At 42.3% G+C, this 22369-nt stretch overlaps 2 protein-coding genes across 8 annotated transcripts in view; one reads left to right on the top strand and one right to left on the bottom strand.

Moving 5' to 3' along the window:
- The window catches only part of ORC4 (origin recognition complex subunit 4), a 407571-nt gene that overhangs the window by 96530 nt on the left and 288672 nt on the right, over nt 1–22369 (top strand). The gene's annotated exons all lie outside the window — the stretch shown is intronic.
- Nucleotides 1–22369, bottom strand: part of MBD5 (methyl-CpG binding domain protein 5) — a 269324-nt gene that overhangs the window by 44960 nt on the left and 201995 nt on the right. For 6 of the 7 annotated variants that reach the window (XM_073305421.1, XM_073305422.1, XM_073305418.1 and 3 more), the window contains 3 exons: nt 6870–7895; nt 4992–5206; nt 1717–2925 (listed from right to left, as the gene is read on the bottom strand). In XM_073305421.1, coding sequence (XP_073161522.1) covers nt 1717–2925; nt 4992–5206; nt 6870–7895 — 2450 coding nt within the window. The remainder of the gene's footprint in view (nt 1–1716; nt 2926–4991; nt 5207–6869; nt 7896–22369) is intronic. The other variant, XM_073305424.1, reaches the window with a different exon arrangement.

Below are 22369 nucleotides of genomic sequence, written 5' to 3'. Positions count from 1 at the left end.
CTAGTGATTTTGGGATCTAACTTTGTAGCTGAATAAGTTCTTATTTATGGAATTACAATTGTTAAAACAAGTTCATTTATTTGAAGTATATACTTGAAGATCAGCGTGCATCTCTTCAAAACCTATGTGGGGAGTAGAGAACTATGAACAAGCCATCTGAAGAATGAGAAGGTTTGGCTGAAACCACGCTAGCCAAACCATCCCAGACAATTTATAACAGTTTCATAACACGCCTATTACAGTTCGAGGGGAAAAATCCATGTACAATCTGGTTGGAGAAATCCTACTAGAAGTAGGATCAACTGTGCTTAAATATGATAGTTTCTATCATGGTTTCAATTGAAGTAAATTAGATGGGGGCATGAAAATAGATAATAGTTTTTGGATTAATTTCTTTATGTCAGAAATTAAAAATTCTATACCTAGATTTTGATTTGTTAATTTAAAGGTACAAGCAGTATTATTTCCTGAATGAATGTTTAGTAACATATTTTTTATTATATAATGAGTGTGGGTGTGAGAGAGTGTGGAGGCCTAACAGATGGGTCAATACTCTGATTACTGTGGCCTCAATTAGTTTCTCTGGCGATTGTTGATTGAGGGAATAAGGAGGAATTAGCTAATCAGACAGGGGGGTTGGTGGGTGAGTTCAGGAACTAACTAGCCCATCAGCACAATAGCTTGATAAAAGAAATGAAGGGTCAGAGGATGGAGGACAAGGCTAGCTGAGCCCAAACTGAAGGAGTTCCCAAGGAAGGGAGATCCCTGTTCCTCCCAGGGCCCTGATGAACAGGGGCTGAAGGCAACAGGGTCATAGGTATTAGAATTGCTGTACTGCATGTACAAGTGCTGGTGGAGAGGACTTGAATAAATTATACAGAGTAGAGACTAAAAGAAGGGAGTCTGAGTGGTTTCTGCGGTGGCTCAGGAAAGGGAGGGGCATACAGTATGAAATACTTTTGTATTTATGAGGACTGCAGAAAAACAAAAAGTTTTGCAAACAGTAGAAAATAAGGATTGAAATAATTTCCTCAATAAAACAGAATACACTGTTAAGTCATTGGTAACGATAAGAATTCCCTGCCAACACCTTGTGCTAGGGAACATTAAACTCCAGCACAAAGGAGCAAACTAAAACCACTATCACTAGAAAAGGATCTTTCATGTCCTGCTGTGCAGGCCAAATTTTTTTAATAGTTTTTCTGCTTCATACTAGAAGTATCAGTTGGGTAAGTCAGAGATAGGGTGAAACTGCTTTAACTTATTTCAAATTCCTTATTTTGGTTAGATCAGCTTTACATTTTGCGATTTCTGCCATTTCTAGATACCCACTCATGCCTTGCACATCAAGTCAGTAACCATAGGCACAGCCAGAAGTTCAGAAGGCTATAAATCATAAGTTAAACAATAGTGCATTAAAGCAAAATATTTTTTGTATAATAAAAGTCTTATGTGAACAAGTGAATTAGCAGGACATAATTCAGGCCAGAATACAGCCTAATATGTTTCCTTATGGGATTTGTATAAGTTTCTCATTGTGCAACTACAACATTTCTAGTGAAATAAATAGTTTCATAAGCTATCCTCATGAACCAGGAATCAAAAGCCCATTAGTACTGCAATTCATACCATTAAAATAAATATTAGACCAAGATAATTCTTTGACTATATATACATATATATATACACAAAATATATATGCATGTGTATATATACCTTCCCTTCCTCAGTGTTTTGTTGACATGAATTGTGAACGTCTTCTTCTCTTACTAATTTTCCAGGCCATGAAGTCAGTCCTTTTATTTGGCCCCAGACCAAGTCGCCAACATTAAACGTCCTCGGCCTGTAATGTATCAACTCATTTGAAGAAGGGGACTCTGGATTCCTTAGGTCATCTTCACTGCTGATGCTTTTAGCATCTGAAGGGCTAGGCACGCATCCATTAATGCTTTTGGCATTAAAGTCTCCATTATAATGGATATAGTCTTTAACTAGAGAACTTTCCAAACTATTTGAGGAACTTGGAGATTGCTCCTCCATGACTAGGTCTTGTTTAGAAGTGTTCAGCAACTCTCCAAACCCTCTACTTTGTTGAAGCCTATTTCCATTTATGTGTGCACATGTTTCCACAGTGTTCTCCAGTCTCTCTTTAAAACTCATCATAGTTCTTTTGTAATTGTTATACCTGAAATTCTCCTCCAACAATTTATCACTTTGACAGTTTCTCTGTGGTAACAGTATCTGATGCTGCTCACCATGTAACAATGGCAGCGTGGAGACGTTATTGGGCCTTTCATGGCAAGGACTGCTGTGGACATGGGTTGAATGGTCTAAAAACTCCTCACACTTCCACCTATGTATCTCTCCTCCAGGGTTTTGCTCCTCTTCCCACTGTTTTCTGGATGTATTGCAACCTGCTGATTTGTAATATTCAAATCCATCCCCTTCACTTGAATTTTTACTATGTTCTGAATTCTTCAGGATTCGTGTCCCTCTAGTGTTTCTTATCCTACCGTCGTGATCAGAAACACCAATGTTTCTTCCATGGATTACTGCACTGACAGCACTAGAAAGATTTAATGGGTCACCAATTGAGGCTGTGAAGGCACTCATGGCACTCAGAGCTGGAATGGGACTCATTTGTGTTGTACTGCTAACTGCTGTGGTGATTACGACTTGCATTCCTTTGCTTGCAGCATCTACGACTGCTTTGTAGATAGCATCGACTGAAGAATCACCCTGAGCAGCTACATTGAGGCCATCCTTTGCCTGTTGTCCTAGAGTTGGTTCAGTCCTTTGCGGCAAATCACAAGATGTATCTTGAAAAGGAGGAAGGGTAGTGTTGGAACTCTCAGGAACTGAAGTTATCCCCATTTGAGTGATCATTCTTTTGTTTAAAAGAGCAGCATCTTCCTGCATTCTCACCTTAAAAATAGGAAGGAAAAATTATAGAAATTTATGTTTTCATTCAATGCTATATTTCAGAAGACACATTCATTTAATTCAGTAACTGTGATGGTTACACATCAGTGACACATTTTGTCATGGTTGTACATAAGCAGAGGTCTACTTAAATTGTGGAGAAATCACACGTTTTTCACTGATTGGCATAAAAAGCAAATTTTGCAGATGTGTTCAGACAGTATATTCCAATCCACCTTCCCTACAGCTGCTGCTGGCAGTGGCACTGCCTTCAGAGCTGGGTGCCTGGCCAGCCACCTCTGCTCTTCTGCCATCCAGCTCTGAAGGCAACACAGAAGTAAGGGTGGCAATATCGCGACCGCCCCCACGATAGCCAGATTTCACAGTCTGTGACGTATTTTTCATGGCTGTGAATTTGGTAGGGCCCTATACATAAGGAACAAAGATTGTCACTCAATGAAGAGAATCAGAAAATGAAAAGGCAACTCAAAACATAAAATAATATGCATATGAACACATAAACTAGCTTTCACACTTTGTTCAAAAAGACAAAGCTTTGTAATAACAGGTGGTATTTGAGATGATAAAACTTTCAAATCTCTCCTGTTGTAGCCGCATTTCTACCCACCTTTCTGAGTCCCTCTCCTTTTCTGAATGAAGTCCAAGATCCTCATTCTTACATTCAAAGTCCTAATCAACTTAATCCATGCTTATATCACTGTACCCAAATCTATTACCTCCTATTCTTCCTTCAGTCTCTACTTTCCTCCCCAGTTTCACTCCTAAGTGCTTTTTTTGTCTCTACCCACGCTCTGCTTTGTATTTTCTTTGATGCAAGCCACAGGCTTAAATTTGCCTCCTATTTGTCATGTGCAAATGACCTACCTTTCTCTTCTTATACACTTCTTTTGGGAAGTCTTCCCACTTTTAATCCTCATCAACCAGGTCTCCGACCCTTTGCATTGAAGCTATTTCATGCATTGTCTATTATAAACTAAATTACATTATGAGGAACCTTGTATATTATGTTTGTATTTGTCATGTACATGTCATGAGAGTGACGTAAAGATAATAAGCGATATTCATACCTGTGAAAGTCTGAATAGAAAAGATGCTTTAACTAGTGAAGCCAAATATTTGTAACTACTGCTTTAAATACTTACCATTACAAAACACTTACATAATTCAGGACACACAGAGAAAATATGAAAATACAGCTAATGTAACTCACATAATTAATAAACTGTGAAGGGGTTAATAGGCAGTTAGATTACTGTGATTTTGCAAACACAGGGAAATTTCTAGTTGTCTAGACTGACAAAATGATATGTTGTCTTTTTCCTTCTTAAAGAATAAAAGCTTTTCTGGCACTATCACCTGCATTTCTGCAGCCTTCATGTTCTCAGATCTGCAGCACTATAATAATGTTAAGTACATACTGTAACTCTATTTTTGTTCTCTATCTCAGTTGATACTTTCACTGTCATTCTATTACTTTAATATTTGAATTTACATTATCAACAGAATTGTCTGTTTGGATAGAAATGTGAAAGGGGGCTACCATTTTTTCAAAATTTTTATTATATGCCTGTCCTTAATTACTATGGACCTGATCCAACATCCCCTAAATCAATGACAGTCCTTCCATTTACTTTAATGAGCACTATTAGAAAAAGTCAGTTACTCACAATCACCTCCTATTTCCTATTAACTGACAACTATGTTAACTTTTTACCATTCAGTCTCTACAATTTATTCTCAACCAGTAGTTTATGATCACACTTCAAAAGTGAATTAACAACTCCTGAAAGTTCAGAACAGCTGTCAATAGATGCACATCATAAGGAGTTCCAGTAAAATAAAAATGACACTAAACTTATAAGTAAAAGATATATAATTTCAGTAATGTGTTTCTGATTTGCGAATACAAAATCCATACTAAAAAAGGGCAACCAACTGCAATAAAACAGATTGTTTCAAACATTCAATGAAAAAGCAGAATACAGATACCAATTCTACTATTACAGTTTTTTTAATTCACTCAATATTGATGTCAGTTTGCTCTCTACCTGAAAATTCTGAAACAGACAAGCCATGGGGTTTGGGTTGTTAGCTGGTCCAGGAATTGTGGGTTGCCCTTGAAACCCCTGGAGATTCTGGTACCCCTGGAGAAGCTGATGTTGCTGCTGATTTGAAGGAAACATCTGATTGTTGTTCAACAGTGACTGGAGATGAGTCAGTTGATGGTTATTCAAAGTAGTGTTTATCGACGACGACATGTCACCTGCAGTTCCAAACATATGGTAAAGTAAGTCAGCATAGTTTTCAGGAGTCCACGAGAGTTTCCTTGAGTTATATTTTAACTGACAAATACTGACACTCTCTGTACAACAAAACTTCTGTACCACAATCTCAAGGAACATGTCTCCTACTATTTATTCCTTCATTTCTCAGCATTCTTTCTTTCAGGTTACATCTATATGTGGACTCTTTCTAAAGGATTCTGACATGACTGTCCTTCATTCTGGAATGGCACACAGCCAGGTACAGGAAAATGAGCATCAGTGGTATTCATTTTCTTGGAAATCCATTCTGAACTTCCAAAGAGCGACTGCTTCATACCATACCAACACCTTCCCCTCCCCCAACCTTTTGGTAACTATGACACCACTGTTTGACCTGACTACACAACGATCCAAGGCCTCTTGAACACAAAAATACACTGGCTAACTCTACTAGTCTTCTCTTTTCTAGATATAGGAGAAAAATCTCATAAGAAAAACAAGCTAAATTAAAAAAACTCTGCATTTTGTATCAAAAGAAAAATCTCTTATGTAAATTAAAATGTAAAAGAACAATATCACAAACAATAGGAAAACAAACACTTTGAGGCCCCTGATCCTATGAAATTATCAAATAAAAGAAGCCTGAAATGGATTTTGCACTTGAGTTAACACAAACTAATATTTTTCCGAAATTTTATGCTTGTGGAATCAGCTGATGAAAATCAACAGACATTTTATTTTAGAAAAAAAATTAATCCTAATTCAATAACAATCCTAATGCTAAATTAAATTATATTGTAAAAGTAGGGCTGAGTTCACAGTAACAATCTTGTAGCTTGACATAAGTAACAAAGCTGCAATGCTTTCCAGCTCTTTGACACAATATTTTGGTCATCCTACTGGTATAGTTATTTGCTTATTGAGTCCAAACAGCACAGAACACAAAATATATCACGTTCTGGGTAAATTCATCAAGGGACTAGAGATTTAGGAGAACAGTTTAGGCTTAAGATTTCATCAGTTATGTAAGGGCTTGTCAGGTGTGATACCCTCAGTTTCAAAACTACAACGAAGAAACGAAAAACAAAGAAATATGAGAACAGAAATGTATAATCAAGGCCTAGAAAGGGCAACCTATTTCACTGAACTTGTGCAAGGCTTTACTTGGAGTGCTTTATAGGACACGTGCTACGGTTTTGGCGTATTTTTGATTTAAATGGAAAAAATGCACTTGGCCATTTTTCATCAACTGCACAGCTACTCATACTAACCCTGTGATGCCACATATATTTGAAATAAAACACTGCATCCCAAAGATGCACCTGTGCTTTTATTACATGAAAAATAAAAGGAGTCCAATTTGCCTGACTGAATTTAAGTGTGTGTAGTAGGTTTGGTGGCATCAGAATGAGGGAATGGAAAATAAAATGATATCCAAAAACAGTATTAAATATTGCTGAATTTTTAAAAATTGCTATTTAAAATTTCTGACAGTAAAGGTTGTTTTTCTCTAGAAGTATTCAATGACCTGTGACATACAAAACCCTTTTTTATAAATAGTGCAATGAAATGGAGTCTTTAATAATAGAAAATAGAATCAGAAACTCTCCCCCCAACCGTTTTTTTTTTTTTTTTTTAAATCTGTGAAAAAATTTAACTTACCAAGCAGACCTGTCCCCAGTAGAGGGTTAAGTAGCTGTGGCACCACAGAGTTATTGTTGAGTTTAGCTGGACCAGATGTATTCCCAGCATTATTAGATATGTTCAGCAATGTTTCTGCCATTGACACCACTGCTGTCCCACCAAGTGTTGAGACAGACAGTGCTGTCACTGCTGATGATGTAGTGGTTGTGGTAGTGGTTGCCTGGGAGGAGGTTGCTATGGATATCTCTGGATGATTAGCAGTGTTGCCCGATGCGGAGTTCAGGACACCTCCCAACAGCTGGGGATTTAAGGCCATTAATCCCGAGGCCCCAGTGACAGCTGGGAGGAGCAAGGGGTTAGAAGTAGTGTCAATGCCTGTAAAGCTTGGTATAGGGTTTCCCAGGGGGTTGGTTAAAAGGGTCTGTGCTCTGTTGCTGTCTGACTGATTGCTTGGCAAATGGTCTGGTGGGGCTGTCATCTGTGTTACTGAGGGTAAAGGGTTATTTTGCTGTTGTAACAAATCTGAGATGGTCAAATTGAAAGATGGTAGGGGAACCATGGCAGCTGCTTGGGCTTGATTCTGAAGTAGGGCTGCTAGAAGCTGAAAATGAGCAGGTTGTAATACCTGCCCATCCATGTCACTGGAGAGAAAAGCTAGCGCAGCATTTACACTTGGGTTGAGTAAACCTAAAGGGTTGAGTATGACTTCAGACTTGCCTTCTCCTGCTGAAGGCTGTAGTATATTTAATAGATTCTGGTTTAAGAGATGTTGTTGATTCACTGGCAAAGAGATAGGTAGAGAATTGAGAAGGTTTGGATTCAAAGAATGCGGAAGATTGTTGTTTGAAGAGCAGTTCTGTGGAAAGTGAAGTGTGTGTTCGTGGCCAACAAAAGGGAAATCACTCCCAATGGGCAGCTGGCTCGGAAGTGGGTTTGCAGCTGCAGTAGTGACTATAACACCATCTTGAAGAACGGATGTTGTCTTTGTGATGGCTGGTTGGCTGGTTCCAGCTATGGCTATGGAAGATGATGGTCCTGAACCCCCTGTAACACAAAACAATACATACATTAATAATGTCTATCGAAGGACAAATATTATCATTACTGCAACGATAACCAGACTCATCAAAAGTTAGCTATATCCAACACTCAGAAGAAGAAAATTCAAACAGCATGATTTTAACATTTTTTTAATAAGAAAGAATTTGCAATGAATTATTTCTGATACTACACAGAAATGCCATTGTCACATCACAACTGGAATCCTGCTTAAATGAAAAACTTACGCTTCTTTTCAAACTCCTTCAACAGAGAATTGTATAAGAGGATTTCATTATTTTATTAAATATATTTTGGATTCGTCTAGGACTGAAAACCACCCATCTGTTACTATGTTCAGTCTTGAACCCACACCACATCCACTGCTAAAATGATCAGCAACGGCCTTAAAACCTAATGGTAAAGAGTGTGGTCCTAAGATTAGATCCATGAATTCTGGCTCATAGTTTCCTGATTCTATTCCCAACTCTGCCACTGTATTGCTTTTTCCATCTGTAAAATGATCAGAACATTTCCCATCTCACAGTATGTTTTGTGAATTATTGTTTGTAAAACATCATTTCTGTCATCTTTGGAGGAAAGCATAATTATTATTATTAGTGTGTAATTTAACTGGCAAGCTCCAGAAAACATTAAAGACAAATACAAGTTGCCAAGAAAAACAACAGAAGTTTTCTGGAAGAAAAAGGTAAAGTCATTTCGGTGGCCTGGATGGATTCTTTGCTTGGAGTGGCAGAGAAGTCCAAAGCTTCCCTGCTAAGTGGATCTACAATAAAGGCTATTTATTCAAGACTGGTTATTCTTTTTCTGTTTCTGCATATCTGTCTATCATCTTTAAACAATTTTGGACTCCACAAATAAATTATCTGTTTTCCCCTACCTGAAGGAGATTTCTTGTTTGAATTGACAGTAGTTGTATGCAAAAGATGTGTGTCAGAGGAGCAGAAGAAATAAAACAGAATGTAACCACCTTCAAACCATACTTTTCAACCTTACATGGTGACCAAAGAGATGCCTTTTGTCTCGGAAAACATAAATAGTAAAAATGCAGATTAATTTTATAGCAATAAAAGCTATTTATTTTATCTTCTATTAAAAAGCTGCAGCAAATTCCATTGCGTAGCCCCCTGATCATATAAAAATCAGAAAGCATCAATTATAATTTAGCAAAACTCCAGAAACAAATACTACTGGAAACTGGGAGTTCAACTACCTTCAGAGAATTGTTAAAGACAGAATCCAATTTTTTATCGGACAACTCACAATACCATCATTCAAGAAATGTAAAGTATTGACAGCTAAACATTACATATAGTTATATATATTACATGAGATGTCAACTGTTGAGCTCCTTGGGCCAAGGATCATGCCTTCTTTTCTGGGAAGCAACTACAATATTATGGCACAAATAAACAAATAAATAAAATATTGCAGCTGAAGTTGACAGAAATCAAGTTAGTAATCATAAGAACAGGATTTCACAAGCTCCCCGGGCTAGCATGTTAGCGGACTGGTATAAATGCTTTTATGACTAGTAAATTTCTCCAGGTGGCAGTCTGGAACCCGTGACAAAACAGTAAAACAAAAGACAAACTGTCCCTCTCCACATGGTACAGTACACAGGAATTAATATGTGGTCTGGAAATATATATCCAGAGTGGTAGGCAACTTCCCCAAAAAAGCTAATTAAAAAGTGAAAATAAAACAAGTTCATAAGGAACCTTTCAAACACTGAGATGACAAGGGTGGTGAGTGGCAACTGAATGACATGTAAGAGAATGAGAATTACAAGTATGTCAAGTAAGTTTGTTTTCTGTCAAGATTATTCTCCTATTAGATACTCATTTCTGCAGACTGAAAGTCTCTAAAACAAAATGTCATAGAAAAAAAATATCTCTCTCTCTTTTGCACACACACAGATTGCATGGAACATGACCACATCAACATAATGGAATGGTACGTTAGAGGTTTTGGATTTTTCTCTTTTTAATATGAGTTTGTGATGGTCACATTGGCTCCAAAAGGCAACAACATGCATGAAATGTGTAATTCATCCCAAATGAGAGGGATTAACAATTTACAAATAATTTTAGCATGTTTTATTGATACTATTTTTCATTTCTCATATCTATAAGCCAGACATCCTTAGTACCATGAGTTTGACTGTACAGGTCCCAGAGAACAGAAACCAGAAATAACTACTATATTTTAGAAATCCCTGAAAACGTTAAGTAACTTTTTCAAACATAATGTAGCATATTTTAAGGACTTTCCAGGACTAGAAGCATTTCACTGGAAAGCAGGGAAACTTCCTTTTCTAACAGTATAAAACTCCCATTTCTAGCTCTGATATGTCAGGTAAATATTGGTATCTGTTTGTAGTGCAGGATTGAATCCTGAAAGACAAAAAAAGGGTTTATCCACCTTTTGTAATTGTGGTTCTTTGAGATGTGTTGCTCATGTCCATTCCATTGTGGTGTATGTGCGCCCACATGTGTGGTCGTTACATACTTTTGCCTTAGTGGAGGGGTTCTCAAACTTCATTGCACCGCAACCCCCTTCTGATAACAAAAATTCCTACACGACCCCACAAGGGGGACCGAAGCCAAAGCCCAAACACAAGAGCTTCAGCTCCAGGTGGGGGGCCTGTAACCTGAGCCCTGTCACCCAAGGCTGAAGCCTTTGGCCCTGGGCTGCGGGGCTCAGGCTTTGGCCCCGGACCTCAGGAAGTCTAACGTCAGCCCTGACAAGCCCATTAAAAGGGGTCCCGACCTACTTTGGGGTCCTGACCCACAGTTTGAGAACTGATGCCGTAGCGGGATCCGGAGGGCTGGCTGTGGCACCCTCTGGAGTGCCGCGCTCATGCGGCGGTATATCAGGTGCCACCAGCCCTGCGCCCTCTCAGTTCCTTCTTGCCGACTACTCCGACAGAGGGGCAGGGGGGCGGGTAATGGAATGGACATGAGCAATACATCTTGAGGAACAACAGTTGCAAAAGGTGGGTAATCGTTTTTTCTTCGAGTGCTTGCTCATGTCGATTCCATTGTAGGTGACTCACAAGCAGAATACCTGGAGGTGGGCTCGGAGTTCACAGTCTTTCAGATTGGAGTACTGCTCTGTCGAAACCAGCGTCATCTTAGCTTGCTGGGTCAGCGCATAGTGGAAAGCAAACGTGTGGACAGATGACCAGGTTGCGGCATGGCAAATTTCTTGGGTTGGCACCTGAGCAAGGAAGGCTGCCGATGATGCGTGCACCCGAGTCGAGTGAGCCATCATGATCGCTAGTGGGGGCACCTTCGCCAGCTCATAGCAGTAGTGGATGCAGGCCGTGATCCAGGCCCAGATTCTCTAGGTAGACACTGGGCAACCATTCGTCCTCTCCACGACAGCAAACAATTGTGTAGACTTACAGAACGGCTTTGTTCTATCTATGTAGAAGGCCAGTGCCTGTTTGATGTCCGAGTATGCAGCCTGCATTCCTCATCAGTCGTATGAGGCTTTGACAAGTATGGAGCTGGGAGACGACCTTGGGCAGAAATGCTAGGTGCAGACGCAGTTGGACCTTGTCCTCATAGAAGATTGTATAAAGCGGTTCTGACATGAGTGCCCTGATCTTGGTCACCCTATGGGCCAAAGTTATGGGAACCCAAAAGGAGACTTTCTAGGAGAGAAGCAGGAGGGAACAGGAAGAAAAGGGCTTGAAGGGGAGCCCCCATGAGCCTTGACAACACAAGATGCAGGTCCCAAGGAGGTACCAGGTCCCGGACATGCGGGTAAAGGCGCTCCAGACCTTTCAGGAACTGCACCATCATGGGATGGGTGAAGTCCGTTCTGCCTTGAAACGGAGGGCAGAAGGCCGAAATGGCCGCCAGCTGTACCTTGACTGAAGATAGCGACAGCGCAGCAAATAGTCCAGGATGTCCTGCAGTGGGGCCTCTTCCTCATGAATGCGGCGATCCGAGGCCCAATACGAGTACCGCTTCCACTTTGCCATGTAGGTAGCCCTGGTGGAGGGTTTTCTGCTGGGCACCAGTGGAACACCGCCATTCTTCCTCAGTTAGCCACCCAGTAGCCAGGCAGTCAACTGCCGCGCTGCCAGGTTTGGATGCAGTAGATCACTGTGGTTCTGTACAGCAGATCCGGCCAAAGAGGCAGCTGCAGTGGGATGGGTGCCGAAAGACTCAGCAGCATGCCAAACCAGTGTTGATGAGGCCACGCTGGGGCTTTGAGGATGACTGTCACTTTGTCTTGCTTTACCTTTAGCAGGACCTTGTGGATTAACGATATTGGCAGGAAGGCGTACATCAGTGCTCCCGACCACAGCATCAGGAAGGCATCCAACAGGGAGCCCTTGTCTCTGCCCAGCAGAGAACAGAACACGTGGCACTTTCTATTCTGCCTGGACGCAACAGGTTCACCCAAGGAGTTCCCCACCTGTGGAAAACTAGGCTGACCACCTCCGGATGGAGTGACCATTTGTGGCAAGACAAGAAGGTCCTGCTGAGGTGATCTGCCAGGATGTTCTTGGTTCCGGGCAGGTGGGTGGCTACCAATGAATAGCCTGAGACACACAGAAGTCCCAGAGGTGCTGCCCTGCCTGTTGACGTAATTAATCGCAGCAGTATTGTCTGTCAGAACCTGCACCACCTTGCCTTCCAGATGGGGCAGGAAAGCCTGGCAGGCCAGGCGAATTGCTCTGAGGTCCCTGACATTGATATGAAAGCCTAGCTTGTGTTGTAGCCAGAGATCCTGGGTATTCAGCTCACGCAGATTGGCTCCTGAGCCAAGATCAGACACGTCTGAGACCAGGGTGAGCGACGGAGATGGGGTTGCGAAGGGGACTCCTTGCTGCACCGAATTGGAATCCTGCCACCAGTCCAGAGACAAGAAGAAGATGTGGCTCAGCACCATGACCTGCTCGGTCCAGGGGATGCTTGCTGGGAAAACTGACTGAGGCCAGCCACGCTTGCAGAGGCCTCAGAGGAAGCTGGGCGTGGTTGACCACGTATGTTCATGTGGCCACGTGGCATATCAGTCATAGCCATGTGTGGGCTGTGGTGAGTGGTTGGCTCTTTATGAGGGAGATCAAGTCCATCATAGCCTGAAAATGCACTTCTGGCAGGAAGGCCCTGGCCCGTGTAGAGTCGAGAACTGCTCCAATGAACTCTATGCGTTGGACCAGCGTTAACATGGATTTTTCTGTATTTATTAACAGGCCCAGGTTGCCGCAGATGGAGCACACCAAATCAAGGCTCCTGTGCACCTGCTCCAGGGACCTGCCCTTAATGAGCCAGTCGTCAAGATATGGGAAGATCTGGATCCCTCGACGCCTCAGGAAAGCTGCCATCGGCGCCATGCATTTTGTGAACACCCTAGTGGTCAAGGATAGGACAAAGGGTACCGCTGTGAACTGGAAGTGGTACCCAGCCACTATGAAATGCAGAAAACACCTGCGTCCTGGGAATATGGAGACATGAAAATAAGAGTCCTTGAAGTCAAGAGTGGCGTACCAGCCCCCTGGATCCAGGGAAGGGATGGTGGAGGCCAGGGAGACCATGTGGAACTTCCAACTTCTTGAGAGCCTTGTTGAGGCCCCACAGGTCCAGAATGGGTCTGAGGCCCTCTTTTGCCTTCGGGATTAGGAAGTAGCGGGAGTAGAATCACCTTCCTTCCATGTCTCGAGGAGCCTCTTCCACAGCTCTCGAACTTAGGAGCTTCTTGACCTCCTGATCGAGTTGCTCGTGAGAAGGGTCCCTGAAGAAGGATGGGGAAGTGGGGTGATGGGAGGGAGGAGTGGCCAGAAATTGCAGGGTATAGCCCCGAGCCACTATGTCCAGGACCCAGCAGTCCAACATAACCCACCACCAGGGGGGAAAAGGCCGTTGAGGAAAAAACGGAAAGGATCCGGGCAGTTGACTGGTGCATTGTTCCTGAGTACACCCTCAAAATGTGCACTTCTGGCCCCTCCGGTGCTTCTCTGGGCCAGGCTGTGCAGGAGACTGGGATGACCAAGGGTGGCAGTGGCTGAACCCGACGTCCTATTTCCTTACAGGCCCTTGTTGAGGCTGCCATTGTCAAGGTGGCGGAGGAGGCCAAAATGGCTGTCTCAACACCTGAGGAGTGCGCATCCCCAGAGAGTGGAGGTTGCCCACGTGTCTTTCAGGCTGTGCAGACGCGCATCTGTTTGGTCAGAGAACAGGCAGACACCGCCAAATGGGAGGTCCCGAATAGAGGCCTGCATCTCCTGGGACAGGCCAGCAGTCTGGAGCCAGGAACGGGGCCGCATGACCACCGCCGAAGCGACCACCCATGCAGCTGAACCTGCCATGTCCCAGGCCATTTGGAGGGAGCACTCCTTGGCCATCGCCTGGGACATGGAGTCCTTGAACTTGAGAAGAGTCCCACAACTTATTGCGAACCCCCAAGAGGGCCTGGTGTTTACCACCTGAAACTGGAGCTGGCCATAGAATAAATTTTGCAACTAAACAAATCCAGCCTCTTGGCCTCCTTATTTTTATGGGTGGAACTGATGGGCCACCATTTGTCCCTCTTGTTGGCCACCGAGACGACCAACGAACCCGGTGGCAGGTGGGTGTACAAGTACTCAAACCCATTTGCGGGGACAAATTACTTCTTTTCCGCCCTCTTAGAAGTGGGTGGGCTGGAGGACGGGGTTTGTCAGCTGGTTTTGGCAACGTTCAGGACGCCCTCATGTACTGGGAGCACGACATGGGCTGGGGTGGACCTTGAGAGCACATAAAACTATGTGTTCGACTGCTCCTCCATCTTCTCCGCCTTGAGACCCAGGTTGGAAGCCACTCTGCGGAGCAGCGACTGATACTCCCTAAAATTGTCTGGCAGACTAGCTCTCAAGGGGCCTGCCACCACTTCGCCTGGAGAGGAGGATGAAGATTGGACGACCGGGGGAGGTCTGGCGGTGTCCTCAACCATTGGAGAGGGCAGCCTTGGGGTGAATACCAGCTCCTCATCAACAGTGGCTGCTGGAGCGTCCTGCACTGAATCCAGTGCTGTCGGTGCCATGGGTGCTGACTTTGGCACGTCTGACATGGCGACCGAGGGCTGGCGGGAGTGGGGTAATGGCGTGATGGGAACACCCTATGCGTTCCAATAAGGCCTTTGGGTCGGCCACTGGCCCTGCTGCCAGGTCAGCACCAATGCTGCGGCTGTGCCCTCTGGGCAAGGGGTTGAACTGCGCCTCCGAGCCGAAGAAGTCGTCATCTTCTGGTGAACAAGGTGAGGCTGTGGAGGCTTGGGTTTGGCAGCTCACTGTCGCCACCGGTGACCGATGCCGGGAACAGTCCAACCAGTACCAGGAGTAGGGCGAACGGCGCCATGTCAGGGAGTGACCTCAAGGTCTCAGCGATGGTGACCAACAATGTGACAAAGATGGGTGCTGGGGAGATTGTCAACCCCTGGGCAAGCTCTGGCCTGAAGATGGGGATCGGGATTGCTGTGACGATGACTCGTAGCAGCGAGCCAGAGACCTGGGCCAATGTAGAGACCAAGAATGTGGCGATCTAGGGCTCTGTCTTGGCTCCGGAGACCAGTGGCGCTCACTTGTTTTGTGTAAGGCCTTGCCAGAGGATTTGCCCTCATGGGATCCATTGCCGCATGTGGTGCTGGCTGTGGCAGAGGTGCTCTTAGCTCTCCAGGTGCTGGGGGTCAGAGCGTTGACTGCACTGTCAGCTTGGGCCCTTTATCACTCCCTGAAGTCGGTGGCGGGTCCTTTCAGGGGGGGAACTCCCCAGGGCTGAGAGCCCTTTTGCGGATCCAGAGTGGGCGTAAGGCCTGAGCAGTGTTCTTTGCCCAGTGCACCTTGGTTAGGCTTGCTCAGTGCCATTTTCTTCTTCTTCAGCATAGGTGAAGGGGACGCGCTATGCATCGAAGTTGATGGGCTGGGTGCCGGTTCAGGCCATGATGACTCTGAAGCTGGGCATATGGCAGCCTGGATCAGGAGGGCCCTGAGGCATATTCGCGCTCTCTTTGTGTCCATGGATGAAAGTTCTGGCAGATGTAACACCACTTCTTTACGTGGAATTCCCTGAGGCACTGTAGACAACTCTCATGTGAGTCACTAACAGGCATAGGCCTATTACACAAAGAGCAGGGCTTGAAAACTGGAGAACGGAGCATGTCCCCACTCCACCTGGGGCAAAGTCCCTGCCGGGACACTAACTAAACACATAACAGGTACATAACAATCAGCTAAAAAATGATTAAACTATTTACAGCTGGAAGCACAAAGCTAAGATAAAAGAGAAAACGCTGACCGCTTGCAAAGCAAGGGACAGAGGTGCTCCAACTGACCACCACGGGTGGTAAGAAGGAACTGAGAGGGTGCAGGGCCAGCGGCACCTGATATACCGCAGCATAAGCACAGCACTCCAGAGGGTACCACAGCCGGCCCTACAAGACAAAAGTCTCTGACAACCGCAAACGTGGGTGCACACACACCTACAATGGAATCGACATGAGCAAGCACTCAAAGCACGCAAAGAAGGAATTCCCTATTTGAAAAAAAGGAAAAAGTTCTATTTTTTTTAAATGTCAAGTATTTAATACTGCTCAGAGGGTGTGACTATTAGAAGAAGTCCTGAAGGCCAGGCTCAGAAATACTACAAGAAAGACATTCACACATGGTTTTCTTTTAACAGCAGAATCTGTCAACATAACATAAGAACGGCCATACTGGGTCAGACCAAAAGGTCCATCTAGCCCAGTATCCTGTCTTCTGACAGTGGCCTTTGCCAGGTCCCCCAGACGGAATGAACAGACCAGGTAATCGTCAGGTGATCCATCCCATCCCCCATTCCCAGCTTCTGGTAAACAGAGGCTAGGGACACCATCCCTGCCCATCCTGGCTAATCACCATTGACAGACCTATCCTCCATGAATTTATCTAGTTCTTTTTTGAACCCTGTTGTAGTCTTGGTCTTCACAACATCTTCTGACAGAGTTTCATAGGTTGACTGTGCATTGTGTGAAGAAATACTTCCTTTTATTTGTTTTAAACTTGCTGCCTAATTATTTCATTTGGTGACCCCTAGTTCTTGTGTGATGAGGAGTAAACAACACTTCCTTATTTACTTTCTTCACACCAGTCAAGATTTTATAGACCGTTATCATATCCCCCCTTAGTCATCTCTTTTCCAAGCTAAAAAGTCCCAATCTTATTAATCTCTTCTCATACCGAAGCTGTTCCATACCCCAAACATTTTTGTTGTCCTTTTCTGAAACTTCTCCAATTCCAGTATATCTTGTTTGAGATGGGATGACCCCATCTGCACGCAGTATTCAAAATGTGAGTGTACCATGGATTTATATAGAGGCAATATGATATTTTTTCGTCTTATTATCTTTCCCTTTCTTAATGATTCCCAACATTATGTTACCTTTTTTGACTGCTGCTGCACATGGAGTGGATGTTTTCAGAGAACTATCCACAATGACAGTTCTTGAGTGGTAACAGCTAATTTAGACCCCATCATTTTATATGTATAGTTGGGGTTATGTTTTTCAATGTGCATTACTGTGCATTTATCAACATTGAATTTCATCTGCCATTTTGTTGCCCAGTCATTCACTTTTGTGAGATCACTTTGCAGTAGGGTTGTCAAGCGATTAAAAAAATGAATCGCGATTAATCACACAATTAATCGCACTGTGAAACAATAATAGAATACCATTATTTAAATAGTTTTGGATGTTTTCTACGTTTTCAAATATATTAATTTCAGTTATAACACAGAATACAAAGTGTACAGTGTTCACTTTGTATTTAGTTTTTATTAGAAATATTTTCACTGTAAAAAACAAAAGAAATAGTATTTTCAATTCACATAATATAAGTACTATTATGCAATCTCTTTATCGAAAGTTGAACTTACAAATGTCAAATTATGTACAAAAAAATAACTGCATTCAAAAATAAAACCATGTAAAACTTTAGAGCCTACAAGTCCACCTAGTCCTACTTCAGCCAATCGGTCAGACAAACAAGTTTGGTTACATTTGCAGGAGATAATGCTGCCCACATCTTGTTTACAATGTCATCTGAAAGCGAAAACACGTGTTCACAGGGCACTGTTGTAGCTGATGTTGCAAGATATTTACATGCCAGGGGCGCTAAGGATTCATATGTCCCTCCATGCTTCAACCACCATTCCAGAAGACATGTGTCCATGCTGATGATGGGTTCTGCTCGATAACGATCCAAAGCAGAGTGGACTGATGCATGTTCATTTTCATCGTCTGAGTCAGATGCCACCAGCAGAAAGTTCATTTTCTTCTTTGGTGGTTCGGGTTCTGTAGTTTCCGCATCTGAGTGTTGCTCTTTTAAGACTTCTGAATGCATGCTCCACGCCTCGTCCCTCTTTGAAGTGCCATCTAAAATCTGATTTTTAAACCTTGAGTTGAGTGCTGTAGCTACTTTAGAAATCTCACATTGATACCTTCTTTGCATTTTGTCAAATCTGCAGTGAAAACGTTGTTAAAATGAACATGTGCTGGGTCATCATCTGAGACTGCTATGAAATATATGGCAGAATGCAGGTAAAACAGAGGAGGGGACATACAATTCTCCCCCAAGGAGTTCAGTCACAAATTTAATTAACACATTATTTTTTTAATGAACATCAGCAGCATGGAAGCATGTCCTCCAGAATGGTGGCTAAAACATGAAGGGGCATACGAATGTTTAGCTATCTGGCACATAAATACCTTGCAATGCCAGCTACAAAAGTGCCATGCAAATGACTGTTCTCACTTTCAGGTGACATTGTAAATAAGAAGCAGGCAGCAGTATCTCCCGTAAATGTAAACAAACTTGTTTTTTCTTGGTGATTGGCTATACAAGAAGTAGGACTGAGTGGACTTGTAGGCTCTAAAGTTTTACATTGTTTTGTTTTTGAGTGCAGTTATGTAACAAAAAAATATAAATTTGTAAGTTACACTTTCACGATAGAGATTGCACTGTAGTACTTGTATGAGGTGACTTGAAAAATAGTATTTCTTCTGTTTATCATTTTTACAGTGCAAATATTTGTAATAAAAAAGAATATAAAGTAAGCAGTGTACACTTTGTATTTTGTGTTGTAACTGAAATTAATATATTTGAAAATGTAGAAAAACATCCAAAATATTTAATAAATTTCAATTTTTATTCTATTGTTTAACAGTGCGATTAATCACTATTATTTTTTTTAAAATGCAGTTAATTTTTTGACTGCATAAGTTAACTGTGATTAACTGACACCCCTACTTCGTAGCTCTTTGCAGTCTGCCTGGGACTTAACTATCTTGAGTAGTTTTGTATCATCTGCAAATTTTGCCACCTCCTTGTTTACCCCTTTTTCCAGATGATTTATGAATATGTTGAATAGGACTGGGACCAGTACAGACCTCTGAGGGACAGCACTATTTACCTCTCTTTCTATTCCGAAAGCTGACAATTTATTCCCATCTTGCGTTTCCTACCTTTTAACCAATTACCGATCCATGAGAGGACCTTTCCTCTTATTCCATGACAGCTTACTTTCCTTAAGAGCCTTGGATGAGGGACCTTGTCAAAGGCTTTCTGAAAAGTACACTTTATCCACTGGAGCACCCTGGTCCACATGCTTGTTGACCCTCTCGTCTCGATCATAACAGTGCCAAATGAAACAAAAAGCTGGGTGGACTCCTGTCCACTCCATATAAAAACAAAGGGAACTTTTAAAATCAAGCTTGTGGAGAAGGAACTCACCTGGATGGGAATACAGTACAGGTATGTTAAAAATGTTGGCAAGATAATTAGATCATTGAATAAAGCTCGTTGGTATGCTTCGAAGGATTATCAGTTGAACAGCTGTACCTACGCCCCAACTACTCTTTGTAAATTTGGCATAAGATGGATCAGTCTAGATCCCTGCGAGGAACTATTTTTTAAACCTCGCGCCCATCCTGCCTCCTGCATTGTTTCTTGCACTTTTATCTTGCTCCCACCTGCAGAAATCTTCGATCCCACAAGAGAGTCAGATTCCTCCATTTTACAAAAACAAACAAACGAAAAACAACCCCACCACACCACAGTCAGTTAAAATATTATATATATAAATACGGAATGCAGGCATAATTTTTACCACTAAAAGAATAAAACAAATCTTGCTTAAACTATGTAAAAAAATACTTTAGCCCCTGTTATAATAGACATCAAATCTCCTTCTATCCCTTGCTTAAATTTAGGTACTAAAACCTTTATTTAAAAAAAACCAAACTTGCTTTACATTGTTGAAATTTTATTTATGAACAAACTGACAAGAGATTTAATGTTTTTCCGCAAATTACTGCAGTCTGTTTTTTTTCCTACCCAATCCAGCCCACAACAAACATTTTATCTGCTCCCACTATCATGGCAGCAGGTTGTGTGGGACCCACAGGATCCCAGTCCCGCTGCAGGGCTCTAGATCAGTCAATGGAACTCAAAGTATATTCACTCTGCAAACTGACCTTACTTACCAAGAAAATGAACTTCCATACAAGAATGGTAAGATCATAGGTATAGAGTAGATAAAAACAGCTTTCCCCAGCTTAGTCTGGACCTCATTAATAACCCATGAAGACTCTTTAAATTGGGGTTTCAAAGGCATTAAACCTGACATGAACCTTGTGAAACAAGGGATTACATGGAAACTGGTCTACCTTCATCACACTCATAATAAGCTGAAATAGCTGCCAAAGTAACATGGAGGGAATTTCTCTTTTACCTTTTTGCTTTGTTTTAAATAGAATTAAAAACGATGGGTGTCTAAATTAGCTGTTACACTCAAGAAAGATCTTGGAATCATTGTGGATAGTTCTCTGAAAACATCTGCTCAACGTGCAGTGGCAGTCAAAAAAAGCTAACAATGTTAGGAACCATTAGGAAAGAGATAGCTAAAAAGACAGAAAATATCACATCACTATATAATTCATGGTACGTCCACACACCTTGAATACTGTATGCAGTTCTGGTCACCTCATCTCAGAAAAGATACATTTGAATTGGAAAAGGTACAGAGAAGGACAACAAAAATGATTAGGATTATGGAACAGCTTCCATAAATAAGAACGATAAAAAAGACTGGGACTATACAACTTGGAAAATAAATAACTAAGTGGGGATATAGTAGAGATCTAAAAAAATCATTGATAGTATGGAGAGAATTTATAGGGAAGTGTTATTTACCCCTTCACAGAAGACAAGAACCACGGATCACGCAATGAAATTAATAGGCAGCAGGTTTAAAACAAACAAAAGGAAGTATTTCTAAACACAATGCACAGTCAACCTGTGGAACTCATTGCTAGAGGATGTAGTGAAGGCCAAAAGTATAACTGGGTTAAAAAAAAAGAATGAGGTAAGTTAATGGAGGATAGATCTATCACTGGCTATTCACAAAGATGGTCAGGGAAGCAACCCCATCCTCTGGGTGTCCTTGAACCCCTGACTACTAGAAGCTGGGACTGGATGACAGAGGATGGATCACTCAAAATAGCCCTGTTCTTTTCATTCCCTTCAAAGCATCTGGCACAGGCCACTGGCAGAAGACAGGATACTGGGCTAGATGGTCTGACCCAGTATGGCCATTCTTAGGTTCTTATGTTCCCTGTCTGAGGCTTTTTTCAACTCACTAATGAAAAAGCAGTAAAATGTTACCACATCCTATAAGAATTTAGGTCAGACACCTATTAGAGGTGTCTGCCTCTAAACCCCATTATAAATCAAAAGGATTATACAAAAAAATGTTAAAGAAAAGGAGTTTTTCTTACCCATAACTTTCAGGAGAGACCCAACAGTAGGGCATGATTCCATGATAAAGGGCAGGGTTTAGCTACTTTCCAGAGAACCTTGCTCTTGGCAAGGATTATATGGCCACCCAGTAAACCTGTGCTCCTACATCTGAGAAAGAGGCCAACTGGGAGCTACCCCAAGCCACCTTGTCCCTCCCTACTGAGGGTAATCTTAGCCCATTCGGGTCATGAAATTATACTCTCAGACCCTGTAACATGAGTCAGTAGCATAGGCACTTTCTTTCTTTCTTTCTTTCTTTCTTTCTTTCTTTCTTTCTTTCTAAAACAAAAGTCTTGCCTGAGACCCATTTCTCTCCTCGGACTCAGGGACCATGTCCTCATTCCCACAGGTATTGTCGCAGGAAAACCTGTATCAGAGTAGTAGAGATCCAGGAGAGTTCCTCTCACAAACCTTAAAAAGGCCTACACACACTTTCATAGTTATTGTTTCCGATTTAAAAATATAAATTTGCATTACATGACTGTAATATCTATATAAAAATATCCTTGCATTCCTTGCCTCAAGTTCTACTGATATAACAGTTCAGCTGTCTTATTATTAATTATTTGTATTATTATGTATTTGTATTATAATAGCACTGAGGAGCCCCAGCCATAGACCAGGACCC

This window comes from Lepidochelys kempii, chromosome 11 (genome assembly GCF_965140265.1).
Source record: "Lepidochelys kempii isolate rLepKem1 chromosome 11, rLepKem1.hap2, whole genome shotgun sequence".
NCBI classification, from domain to species: Eukaryota; Metazoa; Chordata; order Testudines; family Cheloniidae; genus Lepidochelys; species Lepidochelys kempii.
Note: the sequence above shows the minus strand (reverse complement) of the source record. Positions and strands in the feature narration are given on the sequence as shown.